The following is a 16972-nucleotide window of genomic DNA, read 5'->3' as shown; positions in this document are numbered from 1 at the left end:
TCAAGAAAATGACTAACATCAAGGAATGGCTTGACACTCAATTCAAAATGAAAGATTTGGGTGAAGCTGCTTATGTTCTTGGTGTTCAGATCATCAGAAACCGGAAGAATAGATCCCTTGCTCTCTCTCAAACAGCTTACATTGATAAGGTTTTAGAGAGATTCTCAATGACCAATGCCAAAGGGGCACAGATGCCTTCTAGATTTGGTATCCGTCTATCTAAGGAACAGTGTCCCACTGATCCTCAAGAAATAGAGGACATGAGAAGCGCTCCTTATGCTTCAGCAGTTGGGAGTCTAATGTATGCAATGTTATGCACTAGACCTGACATATGCTATGCAGTATGAATTGTGAGCAGCTATCAGACAAATCCAGAAGAGGAATATTAGACTGCAGTTAAGCATATTCTGAAATATTTGAAAAGTACTAGGCATTATGTGTTAGTGTACAAGGGTGGTGCTTTAAATCCAGTAGGCTATACCGACTCAGATTTCCAGGCTTGTCTTGATGACAGAAAGTCTACATCTGGGATGGTTTTTACTCTTAGGGTGGAGCAGTTGTTTGGAGAAGCGCTAAGCAAACTGCAATATCAGACTCTACCATGGAGGTCGAGTACATAGCTGCCGCAGAGGTGCTAAGGAACTTGTTTGGCTAAGAAAGTTCTTCTCAGGACTTGGTGTTGTTCCGGGAATGGAAAAACGACTGGTTTTACTTTATGACAATACTGGTGCTATAGCCAATAGTAAAGAGCTTAGTTGATCCATTCACCAAAGTTTTAGCTGCAACTACATTTAAAAAGCACTGATTGAATTTAGGATTAATTGAAATGTACTGATTTTTTTATGTTAGTGCAAGTGGGAGTTTGTTGGGCTTTGTGCCCTAAATAAAACTCTATTTCAATGTAATCTTTTCTATTCAATTATAAATAAAGAAATAGATTTAATTTCATTACTTGTTAATGTGTTATTTGGTTCATGTGATCATTTATTTACTTATTTGATTAATAAATTCATCCAAACCCTTATCACACTGATATTCTTGTTTATTGTGTTGTTAACACAGTGGAAAGTAATCAAGATTGTGTGATTAAATGTATTCCTAGATTTATCAGTACACAGGGTTTAATTGATATGATAATCTACAACGTAGTTTACTTGCACCTTGGATAAGTGTTATGTCCTTTCTAGGGCATTGGTTAAAGTAAGCTTGGATTGGATGTATGGAGTATGCATCGGAAGGGACCAATATTGAATTTAGATTAGATATGATAAATTTACCGTAATACCTATTCAATTCAATATCACCAAGTTGATCCTAGATCAAATGATCTTAATCTTGACATGGTTAGGTTCGATCTCAAGAGTATTATTTGTGTTCTTTGATTTGTTAGTTAAGCCTACCTTTTGGTCCGGGTAATACGTACATTTTGAGAACATGATAGTACCATTGAGTGGGAGCGCTAATCATAGATACGGAATCTATAGCTTCTATCCGGATATAGAAGTGAAACGATGATTTCCTTCGAGCTTGGCTAAATAGAGATAAATGATAGAGCGCTCATTTTAGTGATTATATTAGTTCACTAAAATATTATCTATAGGTGGCTAAGTATTTTAAGGATAAAATACATTGAAAGGGTGTAACGGTAATTTTGTCCCTATGAAATGTAAATCATCTATAGAGGATCATTGATTATTGGGATTATAACAATGGATAATTAATAATGTATCTATATCGTGGAACATATAGAGCGCTCTATATAACTGAGAGTGAAATTCCAAGTTCTATAGCGATTCAACGAGGAATTAATAAGTTAGAGAATTTACTTGGTAAATTCTAGATCTGCTTATTGGGAGCTCGGTTGTATAGGCCCATGGTCCCCATACTAGTTGAGACAAACTGCTTGTAAGACTCAGTTAATTGATTTTATTTAATCAATTATAATTTTAAAATTGGACTATGGCTAGTTTATGAATTTTCACTATGTTATGGCTTGATTGTGGAGAAATAGGATTTTAGGGTTAATTTATTAATTAAGAGACTTTGTGGAGTCTAATTAATAAATATTATAAATGACAATTTTATTTGATAATTATTTTAATTATTAAATAAATAGTTTTGGCATTTATAGGGTTGAAATTGCAAAAAATGGTATTTGTGAAAAATAGACAAATGGTTGAGAAAAATGGTAAAAATCTAACTAGTGTTGGGCCCATATCATGGCCGGGCACTTAGGTGTATTTTTGGTCCATTTTTTATCATTTTTTTATTACAAATAATTTAACCCTAACCCTAAGAGAAGTAGTATAAAAGGAAAAGAAAGTCTCATTATCCAACTAATGCTTCAAAGGCAAGAAAACGTAGCTTTCTTTCTCTTTAGGTTTTGAGACTTCTTCTTCTTCTTTTCTTCTCTTGTATTTCGAAATCCTTAGTGTTCCTCACAAACATAAAATATAGCCATTAGTGATTGAGTGCATGCCCACACATAACAAGTTAGCCCTCAATCATAGTATGTAAGACTGTGAAGAATCCAAACAACAAGAAGGAGAGTCGGGCTCAAATCTTGGTGATACTCTTCTACAGAAAGGATACAAGGGTTAGAGATCTGAGCGGAAGGAGTCATTTAATTCCGCTGCAACCACTGTAAGGTTCTCATACCTTTTATGTGTTTAATTTCATCGTTTTAGAAATTCATATTAGGATGTTAAAAAAGACATACTTATTAGTAAATCTAGATCCTAATAAAAGATATTCCAACTGGGACAACCATGTACCTCAGGCCATTAGAGCCTATAAATACCCTTCTTTCAGATGGAGAAAGGGGTTGAAAAATTATTCTTGTAACCACCATATTGAGAGTAAAAGAAATTTTTTATTTTCTCTGTATTTTGAGATAAACACTTGAAGTTATTTCCATCTTTCTCTTCATCTTAGTTCTAATTTAGAAGTTGAGTTTGATTTTCTGACCAACAAGATAGTTGACGAGTTCTCACTATCAACACATTTACACAAGAAAAATTTACATAGTAGACCAAATTTTTAAAAAAAAAATACAAAAATATGTCAAAACGGAAATTTTTTTCATCTTTTACTCTTTGAACTTTTTTATTTACAAAAATACCTCTTCAGTAAAAATAATAAACATTTTTTTGGTTGTTTTATAATTTATTTATGGTTGTATTATAGTTGTCTTGAGGTTGTTTTTTGTTGTTTTATAGAATGTTTATAGTTTTTGTGAGGTTGATTTCTCGTTGTTTGTTAGTTTTTTTAACTTTTTGTTTAGCAAAGTGTATTTTTGTAATTTTAAAACTTTACAAGCTTATTTTTATAATTAAAAAAATTAGACTGTAAAATTGTAATTTAAACATAAAAGAATGATATTTTTGAAAATTTCCCTTTAGTTAATAGATATAATTTAAGGGGAGTTTTATTTGCACCCCAGAAAAAAAAAATATATTTTACATAAAATATATGTATCCTTAATTTGTACTAGTTTTTTTTTTATTTTTTTCTACCTTATATTCTTAAAAAAAATATACCTATAAACAAAAATAAAATATATTTTTAAATATTAAGGCAAAAAAAAAATAAAATAAAAATTATATGAAATTTTATTAGAATTTTTTTTTAAAAAAAAAAAAATCATACATGATTTAAAAAAAAATGTGAAAATAAAATAAAACTAACTATTGATATTAAATGAAAATAATGTGAAAAGGAAATTTTTTAAAAAATATCAAAAGTAATTCTTAAAATTTAATTTAAGTTAATTATTTTTTAATATCGTGATACACTTATAAATTTATGGAATGCAAATAAAATTTCTCATAATTTAATTGTTTTGAACTAATCTACCCACTTAATAAGAGTATATTTGGTTGGGACAAATAAAAATACAAAGATATAAAGGAGAATAGAAGTAAGGATCTATCTATCTATATATATATATATAAAAGAGAAGTATGAGGCGGTGATGTGGCATTCTAATATCACTTCAAATAGCTTTATCTCTTTTCTCCTCAATTTTTTTTTCTTTTTTAATTTTTTATTAGGTTTATAAATATTTATTTATTTACTTATATTTTTATCATTTTATTATTAATAATTATATTAATTAATAATTCTTTTCAAGTTTTTTTTCTAAAAAAAAAACGTAGCTTTTTTCTTTTTATAACAAAATCTACATATATTTATACTTGATTATACCTAAAATGTATATATAATTCCTAATTGTTCTGTAAGTTTCTTGCTATTCATATTTACTCAACTCATTTTGATTAGTATATAATAATTCAATATTTTGATTACACATATTTTTTTTAGTACCAACAATTAAATTTTTATATATGTATTGATTTGTGTTTATATTATTTTATTATTTATTGCCTATTGCTTCAAAAGAAACATCTACTCTCTTGACAATAAGATGAAATTTTCAAATATGATACACATAACTTCAATATAGAAGTGCCATTGATTATTATTTTTAGTACAGAGTCCATAATTTTGTAGATTTCTTTTTTGTTTATGTGTAGTTCTCTCGATTATTTTGTGAATAATATGTTGCATATCATCCACTTAGTGTATAAAATGATTAATTTATTTTATATATATATATATGATGTTATCAATTAGCATAGAGTATTGATTTAGTAGTGATTAATAGAGAGATATGAAACGGTGATATGACATTTTAAAATTTCTCTAAATAATTCTCTCTTTAATTCTCTCGTTATAAAATCTCTCTAAATAATATTATTTGTTCTCTCCTTAATTCTCTCCTTTTTTTTAAATTTTTATTAACTAAAAATAATTCTATTGGTTCTCTTCTTAATTCTCTCATTTGTTTAATTTTTTATTAACTAAAAATAATATTATTGATTCTCTTCTTGGTTCTCTTATTTTTTTTTTTTATATTTTATTAACTAAAATACAATTTTTTTTTACCTTTTCTTTAAAACCTATTAAATTACATGTATATGCATTAACTGGAAAAAGAAGAATGGGATGTCATTAAGTTTTTAACTAAATTTGTTTTATATTACATATAAAAATCTTTATAATATTTTGACATATAAATAATAATATATATAAATGATATTTTGACATTATATTATGATCTTTAAAAAATTACTAAAATCATGCTCATTTAATTGTTAAGGATTGATGATACTATAAATATTAAAGATTTATAATTATTAATATGCACGTCATATAAATTTTCATGATTCATCTTAATATTTTTCACTTGCTCTTTCAAACCGTATTTACATGAAAATTTGATGTAAATTTTTAATATTATAACAATAAATAAATCATAAATATAATATTATTTATTTAAAATTCCATATTATCTATCTTTTTATGTTTGTTGTTCCCTTATTTTAAATTTAAAATCAAAATATCTTAACTTAAATAAGATATTTATTGACAACTAATTATCAAAATATAATAATAAATTGATGATATATTAATTGACATTATATGATTACTAATTGATTAAAAATATCAATATACATATAATATCTAATTTCTTAAGAATAAAATCACCTAGAGTGCTTAAATTTAAATTTATATATATGTACTATATATGAATTAAAAATATATACATTGTAATAAAGTTAATAATTCAAATTTGTATAAGGAAGACGGTGTTTATTTTTTGTGATAGTAACTTCTATTACGTACCATTAAAAAATTTAAAAAGAATTATTTATTTAGATTCCACCATTTAAAATTTCAATATACAATTATAGATATTTGTGTGTACATATTAATTTATATTTACTCTAAATATATATTGACTTCTCTATACTACAAGTGCAACCAATCTAAAATATTTTTACCAACTCTAAAATTGTGGAAGTTATTGGGAGTTATACTGTTAAGAAGATAATTCTTGAAGAATATTGTTCCTCAACAAGATGACTATTCAAAAATTACTAGAGTTTGATTAGAGTGATATGATGATGACAACAGGTGAGATATAGTGTTGAAAGACACATAAAATGATAATAATGTGTGAGATACAGTGATGAGAACGAATGAGATATTATGAGACAACGGGTAAGATACAATGATGACAACGAGTGACATACGGTGATGACAGTGGGTGAGAGACAGTGATGACTACGACGTGAAGCAATGTGAGATAATAGGTGAGACAATGAGTGAGATGGAACAATCATAGAAAAAAAATAATGTATTTATAGAGAACACTCCATATTTTTCAACACCACACTATTTATTTATTTTTTGTAATAATAATTTTTTAATAAAATAATTTAAAATTTCATATATGTAAATAATAATAATATAAATTTTAAAATAAATAAATAATAGAACACATCCATAATTTTTTGATAATAATATGTATGTAATTTCAATATTATTATATATTAAAATAATTTTTAAGTTATTATGTATTATATTAATAAATAATTATATTTTATTATAATACTAAAAAAAATAAATTAGTCGAAGAGCGGCCATATTACCTAGTAAGAATATAATGGAATAAATTTATTAATATGATATTTTATTTTATTTTATTTTTTATTTTTTATTATTAGAATTATCTTTCCTCTTATTTTAAATAGAATAGTCATCTTAAATGGTAAAAATATTTATTGAAAAATATTCCAAGACTTTCAAATAAGAAAAAAAAAACATTTCCTACATTACCTCAACCAAACATACCCCATACGACTTAACAATTGTATGTTACATACACATAAATTATTTTTCTCCGCGTTTTTGTTTACTTCCCAAACATAATAAAATAAAATAATATGTAAATGTAAAGTTTTGCAGTCAACAACTCAAAACTGCAAGCTTGATACTAATAATTTTGTCTAGTATTAGTACCCTTGATTTTACCGATTAACTGATGATGTCATTTTTGATTATAGTAATAACAGACCTTGAATTGTATGGGGAGATTCTGCTTGGCTGTCTATTAGGGTAAGGACATAGAAACATTTGTCTCATAATGTATTGTGACCATCGTAATAGCAAAAAGGAACAAAATTGAGAGGTTGCTTATAAAGGACTAGTTAAAATGAGTCTTAAGCAACCAACGACAACAACAAATCACTTATCAACCATTTGTCTTTTGCTGTTTTGCATTGCAATAAAGGAAACTTAAAAAAAGACTAGAAGAGATGGAAATGACAGTGAAATCTAAAATGTGCCCAGGAAAACAGCATATGTGCTTGTTTGAAGGCCATAATAGTAATGTCATGGCTACTAAGTGTGTAAAGAGACGAAGGAGAGATTCTACTTCTGTTTCACAAACCTACATAGATCAACAAGGTCATCAGCATGTTGATCAATATGTACCAATAACAGCAGCAACTACCTCTACTACTACTACTACTACTACTGTCAAACGAAGCTCCAGATTTCGCGGTGTCAGCAGGTTTGGCAAACAGACATAACTCCATGTACTTTTTTTTTAAGTATGGAAATGTGGAACGTTATTAGTTAATTTGGATTGAGTAAATGAATTAAAAAAACATTATAATGCAGGCATAGATGGACAGGTAGGTATGAGGCTCATTTATGGGACAAAGGGTTCTGGAATCCAACTCAAAGGAAGAAGGGAAAGCAAGGTTCTATTTCTAAATTATGCTGACACTTTTACTCGTATCTATCAATTATCTTTACTGATTCTAATCAATGTTTCTTTGTTGCTAACTGTAAACGCATTGGATGGTAATGGAGCAGTTTATTTGGGTAAGTAATTTGTAGCTTATCAAGGCCATTTTTACTTGCAAAAGATGATAAATCATAATTATTGGGGAAACTAACAACTTAATGGATCGGTAAACTAAACAGGAGCTTATGATGTAGAAGAATCTGCTGCCAGAGCTTATGATTTAGCAGCAGTTAAGTACTGGGGACCAACAACTTTTACCAATTTTCCAGTAAGTTGAGATAATAGAGCATGAAAATGGGGGAGCTCTTGAAGCACTTTTTGAACAAAAAAGTAGCCATATCAACTTTGATTTCTTTATGTTAAGTCTTTTTTGATGAATGTTTCTCTGCAGGTGTCAGAGTACGAGACAGAAATAGAGATAATGCAAAACGTTACAAAAGAAGAGTACTTGGCCTCTTTAAGAAGGTATCAGCTGCACATTTATGGACTTTAAATTCTCCTAATGAGCTCTAAATTTATAGTTCTTTTCTTCCATGTATAAAGAAGAAGTAGTGGCTTTTCAAGAGGTGTATCCAAGTACAGAGGAGTTGCAAGGTACTTAAATTTTATTACCTTCAAAGTTGTTATTTATTGTAGACTATTTAGTAATGAAATTTCATTTAAGGTTGAATTCTTGAATGAATTGTAGGCACCATCATAATGGAAGATGGGAAGCAAGGATAGGAAGAGTGTTTGGAAACAAATATCTTTATCTGGGCACTTATAGTGAGTTTAATTAGTCCCATGTATCATTGAAGAAGTCCAAGTAGATAAGAAGACTAATCTCTTTTATTACAATAATCGTTACAGGCACTCAAGAGGAGGCTGCCCATGCTTATGACATTGCAGCAATAGAATATAGAGGCATTAATGCAGTGACAAACTTTGACTTGAGCACTTACATAAGATGGCTTAGACCAGTATCAAATTCTGCTGGAGCTGAAGAACAAAATCCTCTAACTGCAAACTCCAAGTCTCAGCCTTACCTCATTGAAAGAAATGAAAGAGCAGAGAGTTCATCATTATTCCATTTCAACAACCCATTTGTAGTAAATGACATAGAAACCTCGAAACGACAAGCAGCCATAAGTCCTTGCAGCAGCAGCACTGCTTCTCCAACAGCTCTTGGACTCCTATTCAAGTCATCAATATTCAGGGAGCTGGTTGAGAAGAATTTGTGTGTTGAGAACGAAGAAAGAGTGGAGGATGATGAGAAGAAGCTTGGGCAGGATAAGAACGATAGCTTTGATATGATTTCCTTTGATGGTAGTATTGGCCCTAGTTTGGAGTCCAATGGAGAGAGCACATTGTCGTTTTGTAATGGAAGGGGACAATCCTTTTGGAATTTTCCAATAAACATGTCTTCTCTTCATTTCAACTAACATTTTAACTGTAAACTCTACCTCTAGTTCCCTCTTAACTGTAAACTACAATAATATGTCATGAAGGTGTTTGGCACCCTAAGGTATTTTATAATAATCCTCCTTCTATTTTCTAAATTTTCGTAATAGTAACTAAGTTTAGTCACTATATTTACGTAGTGTTTGGTTAGATGTAATAAAATAGAATGGGAAAAAAACAATTTTATTTTATTTCTTCGTTTGGTTGGATTGTATATTAGAAAATCAATTCAATGAAATGATTTTTCTATCATTTTGATTAAATGACTATTAGATTTTGAAAAAAAAAAAAAAAATCATTCCATTATAAAATGAGAAAAAAAAATTAATTATTTTTTTGTCAATATTTTTTTATGAATTTTAAATTTGATTCTATTCAATTCTTAATCTCATTCCCATTATGTTGATTATGGTTATAAGTTTTGTCGTCCGGGATTGGAAGCTGTGAATCTGGAGAGCAGATACCGGAAGCTAGTGTGGATTCGGAAAGCCCTGTGCAGAAGGTCTTGTTGAATCTAGAAGGTACTTCCAAATAAGCTTGTATCGTGAATGAAATGTCTCTCCCGGATGGCTTGTCACTAATCCGGAGGTGTACTCCCAGACAGCTCTGTCAGTCTTGAAGCTTAATCCGGGAATGAAGTCATGTACGCATTCAGAAGACTTTTGTGTTACAAAGCTTCTAGATTTTTCGTACTGAAAGTATGTGTTTCAAGATGATGTTAAAGATTCTTGTAACCTTGTAAACACTGATATCAATAAAGATAGGAAAATTATAGTAAATGGCCCCAAATTATAGGACTATGTTAGTAAATGTCCTCATTTCAAAACTTGTAAAAACTTGTAGCAAAATGGCCCTTTTAAATTATTTATTATTTATATTATATTTTGCCACATAAAAAAATCAATAATTTTTTTTATATATTTTTTTAAAAAATTAGAAGCAAATTACTTAAAGATTATGGTATATCTATATTAGTTTCGTTAATTAAAATCTTTTTTATTTGAAAGTTATGTCGATTTTTTTAATTTTTTTATGACTTGTTGTGAGTTATTGGTATATCGATTGAGTTGTTGAGGATTATTGGTATATCGATTTTGTTGTACAGTATATTTCTGTATTGTTGTATAGTATATTATTATTCTTACATGATATTTATTTTCTATTTTGTTATGTATAATAATATTATATAATTTTATTAGCATAATACAAATATTTTAATATATATGTATATAATTTTATTAATATGCTATATAATTAATTATTATTTTTATATATTTTAATTGTATGATATATTTTTTATTTTAAATAATATTTAATTAGTTTCTATTTTATTATATATAATAATGATATATAATTTTGTTGTCATAGTATATATATTTTAATTATAGTATATAATTTGGTTAGTATATTATACATAATATTTTTATTATTATTATTATTATTATTAGTATATATTTTTTGATGATTAGTATATATATTTTTTGTTATATTGTATATTATTATTTTTTTAAATAATATTTAAGTTCTATTTTTTCTTGTACTTTTATTGATATGATATATAATTTTATGGAATTATTAAATGAAAAATACAAGTTGACACTTTATTTATTAAAATACCTCCATAAGGTGTGGATAATATTTATACCTTTTATGTGCTTTTAATTACCAAAATACATCTTACATCATCACTTACACAATCAGATGATGGTTGTTGGGTGGTTGGCCGAAAAATGCATTAGACGAAAATTTCAATCAAATGAAGGTTGCTTAGTGGTTAGCCGAAGGTTGCATTAGACAAAGGTTTCAATCAGAGGAAGTTTGTTGGGTGGTTGCTGGGTGGTTGGCTGAAGGTTGCATCAGACAAAATAACTGTTAGCAAAATGTTTATCCAACTGTAATGCAACTGTTATGAAACATTAAAAATCAACACAGTGTTTCCACGTACGTAACTCTATCTACATGTCTCTTTATGATTTAATATGAACAAATTCACCATTAAAAATTTGGAAAACAACAAAAATACACTAGAATAAATATTTTATTGTAGTATTGATGTAATTTTTTTTTATACTTGAGTTGGATTGTTTGGGAACTCCAGTTCAACTTTTTGAGATCTGCAATTCATGGATCTAAACATTAAAGTCAGGACATTAGTTTTATGCAAATTGCACTGAATTTTCGATTGAATTTTAGTTTCGTAGTAATTTTTCTACACTTTTTTTTTTCATGAATTCGAAACAGCCCCTGTTTTGATTGATTCTGGTCCTCTTCTCAGGTGAAGTCGCCTGATTTTATGGTGGTTTTCTTTCTGGTTGAATTTTTGTTTTGGTTGCGTTGTGTTGCTACGTGGTTGCAAGATGGTTTCCCAGGAAGTAGGGGTGTTCGCTGTGCGAGTGGTGCGATTTTTGACTATTTTTTTAAACCAACCCACACATGAGGTTTTTCCAATTTTCCAAACTATACCCAACCGCGAAACTAAAAAATCGCATAAACTGCACTATAAAAATGGTGTGGTGTAGTGCGATTTTTGCAGTTTCTGCGGTTTGGACTATCACCAACAAATAAACTATCACAAATAGAACAAAGCTTGATCAACACCTGTCAAAAATACCATAAGGCTTGAAAATAAATACGAAAAAAAATTAAGTTTCAATAATACAATACTTAGTGGGCTTTGAGTTGGACATTCACATATTGGACCTAAATAAATATAAAAAATTGGTATTTTTATAATGTGCAGTGTCGTGTGGTTTGAACCACATATTAACAATTCAAAACCGCACCGCAAAGACTTTCAAACTGTATTTTTTTGCGGTGCGGGCGGTTTGAGAGGTTTGATGAACACCCCTACCAGGAAGCATGAATCCTGGGTTGAAGGTGTGTGTAAGTGGTATTTGTGTAATTTTTTTTTATTTGGGCTGTATATTTGTTTATTTGTTTAAGTGGTATTTGTGTAAGTGGTTTGAGCGGTTTGAAGAACACCCTTACCAGGAAGCATGAATCCTGAGTTGAAGGTGTGTGTAAGTGGTATTTGTGTGAAAAAAAATTTATTTGGGCTGTATATTTGTTTATTTGGCCAGCTGGAAGTATTTTTATAATATTGTTACTTTTTTTGGTTAAAATTGAAAAAATAACCCTAATTTTATTAGCATCCTATACATTTTCATTTTTATTTATTGTTATTATATTTATATTTCTATTCTAAGGTATATGTTTTTGTTATATGGTATATAAGTTTTATTGTATAGTATATCATTTTATCTTAGATGATGCATGTTTAGTTTTTATTTTATTATATAAAGGTGATATATAATTTTGTTCATATGGTATATATAATTGGAAAATTCTATAATGCACCCCCGTAAAAGGGATACATCGATATATCTCTATCTATTTTAGTATCCAAAATAATTTTTTAGTCAAATTTTTTCTCATGGTCATGTAAATTATAGTTATTTAAGACATCCTACAAAATTTTAAGAAATTCAGAAAAGTTTAACACACCCAAAATTGCATTCAAGCAGTATGTTACACGCGTGACTATTTTATTTTATTTTATACGTGTGTAAAATAGACTGTTTGAACATTATTTTCTACATTATAAATTATTCCGAATTTCTCAAAATTTTGTAGGATATCTTAAATAGCTATAACGTACATAAATATAAAGAAATTAGACTAAATTTTTTTTTCTAGATACCGAAACAAATAGAGGGTACATCAGTACATCCCTTTTAAGGGGGTGCATTGTAGAATCACCCTATATAATTTTTTTTAATAATATTATATTATATTATTTTGTTTTATTTTATTTTTTATTGTACGTATATATATTTTTTTTGTTGTATGGTATATAATTTTTTGTTGTCTATAGTATATAGATGATGTTTTATTTCTATTTTATTATATATAAATTTTTTGGTATATATACATATTTTAATAGTGGTATATATAATTTGGTTAGTATGATATATATATTTGTTGAGTATTAATTTATTATTGCTATAATTTTTTATGGTATGTAATTTTAATACTACGGTATATCAATTTTTAGTGATACGATATCAAATACAGTTGTATATATTTAATTATTTAATATATTTATTCGTTTTTGTCACAATATAATAATATGCAATACTAAAAAAATTATATAACTTAATTTAATGATTATATATTTTTTTTTAAAAAAAATAATATATAGTAAATGTATTTTGATTAGCTACTTTATTATATTTGACTATTTTTTTAATTTTTTTTTTTAAAAAAGACACATTTACTAACTTGGTTTCTAAATTTAAGGTTATTTTGCATCTCAATGGTTGCTGCTATTCTAGCCGAAATGTAGAGCATTGCCCATGGCTCGAACTCGTTAAACCTAATGTTCTTTTTTGTTTTACTACTTAATTTATTATCTTGAATTCTTGAGATCACTGTTTATTTAGTTTCTTGATTGTGTTGCGTGTTTGTTAGTATTGTAAACTATATCGTAAGTCATTAGTTGTTTCATTTTGCATTAACACATTATTATTACTATATTTTCATTCATTTCAACTAAACGTCATCTTATAGTACATTTCAAATACCATTTTGATATTGATTTACAATAAATATTAGGTCTCATAAATTATATTCTAAATTAAAATATGTATGACCCAATACTAAATTATAACAATAACAGAATGTTATATGGGAGAGGTATTTTCAGTAAAATTCATTCTTCTTAGCAACTTTCCAATATTGGACAAATAACTATTTATTTGACTCCCATAAATTGTACTTTCAAACTTTTTGGTGTAGCATAATTTCCTCTGAAGCATTTAAAACAATAGAAATAGACCTTGTTTAAAAAATTTAACAAACTTCTAATGTGACATTATTTTCAATAGATAATGTAAGCGACCGATCATCAGTCATCACAGTGTAATATTCAATTTTCGAAATCAATATTATTTTTTAATTATAATATATACAAATGTATGCGAGCAGACATTACTAAGAGCATGTTATCTATAACTATATAAAAGAGAGAATGTGGTTTTGGGCTTCCTACATTAAATTACAAAATTATCCTTATTTACTTTGTTAATTACCATTAAATCCAAATTAATTTGTAGTGAGTTATTAGTAAAAAAAAAATAATTCTTAATAATCTATAAATATATAAAAAAGAAGAAATGTTGTTTTGGGCTTCTTAAATTACAAAAATAACCTTATTTTTTTGTTAATTGCTATTAAATCCAAATTAATATGATAGTAAGTGTTGCCCCTGATTTCGCCCAATATACGCGGACCAATCGGACAGGGACACGTGGATCAAACAATTTATAATATTTGCTAAGTCTTTTTATGCCACAAGGTAACATCCTAGACATAGGTCCCAGAGTTTAAGGTGCTCCCGGAGGCTCACATAACACTAAGGCATCTCCGCGAGGTGTCAGGCCTCTCCTGAGCAATCAAGTCGCATTAAATGCCGCATGGGAGGAAGCGTGTTGGGACTGCCACACGCAATAAAGTCTGACGGCACAACCTCCAACTAGCAGTGCCACAGTAATGATCATTTAAGTCTAGCGACGGCTACACTGTGAAAAGTCACGTCAATCAAAAGGCAAAAAGGACATTCCACATAAAAGCCCTACAGCACCTAGGGATTTGACCATGCATTACTCATGGTATATTCATTGGGAATACCCAACTTTATGGATACTTACAGATACACTTGTAAGGACAATTCTAGGGATTACCCCACCAAAAACACTATAAATACCCCCTCAAAGCTCATTTAATGGGGTCGAGAATCTTGGGCTGCATATGAGCAAGAAGAGTAAATACTCACCAAGAACATTCTCTGTATTTATAAGGGTGACATTCTCCCAAGTATAAATTATGTATTAAATACATCCATAAATAACAAAGACTCGTGGACTAAGGCTCATTAACGCCCCAACCACGTAAAAATCCTTCTCTCACTTTCTTACAGCTCAATAGTTTTATAATACTTTATTAGTTGCCGAAAAACTCGGTCAACATTTTGGTGCTTTCATTGAGAGCTGAAGGAAGCTGCTAAAAAACAAACATTTGACTTTACAAACATGGTGGAGACAAGAAGTGCTCGTCAGCCTCGCCCTCTGGAAGACGCTCAAGACCCAAACGAGGAAGATGTAGCCTCAAGAGCAGCAGAGGAGTCCGAGGAGGAAGAAATAATCCTCGATGATGACTACGAGGGAAACCTCGACGAGGATGCCTATGACGAAGGTAGTTACTCAGAACTGGTGCTTCTCAGACAAAAAGCTATCAATCACGAAGCCGAGATCGAAGCTCAGAAAGCGCAAAACCAGAAAATGCAGGAAGTGATGCTGGCCATGCAAAAAGCCATGGAAGCAGCTGGCATTCACGTGCACCCCAAGGAAATGACCGCTGGACTCGACAAGGAGCCAGCGACGTCTTCGCCCAATTCCCAACAGCAGAAATCTAGGGAGCCTAGCCCTATAAGATACCCTGCTGAAGGGAATCAAACAAAAAACCCTACTTCTACCCCAGGGCGAAAGAAAAAGGTGCAGGATCCGCGAAAGGTCCGCTCAGATTTCCCTAAAGGGAAAGGTCCGCAGAGGGGCAAGCCCCAAAAAGGGAGCCTTGGCCCTCAAGATCGAGGGGACCGAAAAAGCGATCTTGTACACCAGGAACCCGGGGGTAGAGGGAGAAGAGGACAGAGATGTCCTCCCGTTGATCTGAGAAATCAAATCAATGGGAACCAAGGTGATCTCCGGGATCACCTTGACCAAAAAAGATACGGACCCGTGGTCTCCTCGGGTACGTTGACTGAAGGAATTATGGCGGAACTCACCATACTCCGAAAAGACATTGCCCGAGTCTCCCGGAGGCAGAAGGGAGACGACTCCGACTCGGACAGCGAGGATCGAGAGCCATGTGCTAAGCACATCTTAGAGGCAGAGCTCCCTAAAAACTTCAAGATGCCCGAAATGGCAGCATATACGGGGAACTCCGATCCCAGCGACCACCTGTCACGGTTCAACCGTGTCATGACGGTCATGAGGGTCAGCAACGACGCCAAGTGTCTGTGCTTCCCACTCACTCTAAGTGGGTCCGCGGAGGAATGGTTCAAAAAACTGGAACCAGGATCCGTGGGCTGTTGGAACAAACTACAGACCAACTTTCGGAGACAATTTGTCGCCGCAAGAAAGGTCAACCTGGAGGTCAGTGCCTTGACTAATATCAAGCAACTGCCTTCCGAGACCTTGAAGAATTACATCAAGAGGTTCCGAGAGGAAGCCTCGAAAACCAAGAAGGTTGATGACGAACAACAGCTTGCACTTCTCCAAGCAGGCATTCGTACTGGGACTCCTTTCTGGAATGAGTTGCAGCAAGAAGGAGCTGCTAGCCTCCAGGACTTCTAGAAGAGAGTCCAAAAATATATCAACCTCGAAGAGGCCCAAATCGTGGCCTATGGGGGCTACTATCCCACCGGAATAGCAGGGTATATGCCCGGAGTATTGCCCTCGGGTACTGCCCCGACTGCAACCCCACAAACAAGAGGCATACAATTCTCTGCTACCCCCGGGTATAGCCAGGGCCAAGCTTTGGCACCAGCATCTTCTGATTTTGGCAACCCGACCGGAGTTAATGGGCAAGCTCCTTCACACTCTGCTCCGGCTGCTAGCCTAACAGGCCCTTCCCAGGGATCAAGGAGTAAAAGGTCCTCCAAAGGCAGCACCCAGACGGGAGAGAAGCGCCAGAAAAAGGGGTACACCCCCCAATATACTCAATACACGGAGCTGTCGGTCTCCCAAGAGCGTGTGTACTTTGCTACTAGGCAAAATACACACTACCGGAGACCACAACCGTTGTACAAAGATA

The 16972-nt window shown here is 30.8% G+C and overlaps 2 protein-coding genes across 2 annotated transcripts; both read left to right on the top strand.

Moving 5' to 3' along the window:
- The first annotated feature begins 7163 nt into the window (after positions 1 to 7163).
- Positions 7164 to 8153, top strand: LOC115699802 (AP2-like ethylene-responsive transcription factor At2g41710). The gene is made up of 4 exons (XM_061103118.1): positions 7164 to 7420; positions 7531 to 7613; positions 7840 to 7928; positions 8052 to 8153. Exons 1-4 carry the CDS (start codon positions 7164 to 7166, stop codon positions 8151 to 8153), a joined length of 531 nt encoding a protein of 176 aa, XP_060959101.1.
- On the top strand, positions 7622 to 13428 carry LOC133030139 (APETALA2-like protein 1). Its single transcript, XM_061102361.1, has 2 exons — positions 7622 to 8425; positions 8510 to 13428. Exons 1-2 carry the CDS (start codon positions 8338 to 8340, stop codon positions 9079 to 9081), a joined length of 660 nt encoding a protein of 219 aa, XP_060958344.1. The 5' UTR covers positions 7622 to 8337; the 3' UTR covers positions 9082 to 13428.
- The last annotated feature ends 3544 nt before the right edge of the window (positions 13429 to 16972 follow it).

Source organism: Cannabis sativa, chromosome 8 (assembly GCF_029168945.1).
Source record: "Cannabis sativa cultivar Pink pepper isolate KNU-18-1 chromosome 8, ASM2916894v1, whole genome shotgun sequence".
NCBI classification, from domain to species: domain Eukaryota; kingdom Viridiplantae; phylum Streptophyta; class Magnoliopsida; order Rosales; family Cannabaceae; genus Cannabis; species Cannabis sativa.
The sequence above is the reverse complement of the archived record's forward strand: the minus strand, read 5'-3'. Positions and strand labels throughout refer to the sequence as shown.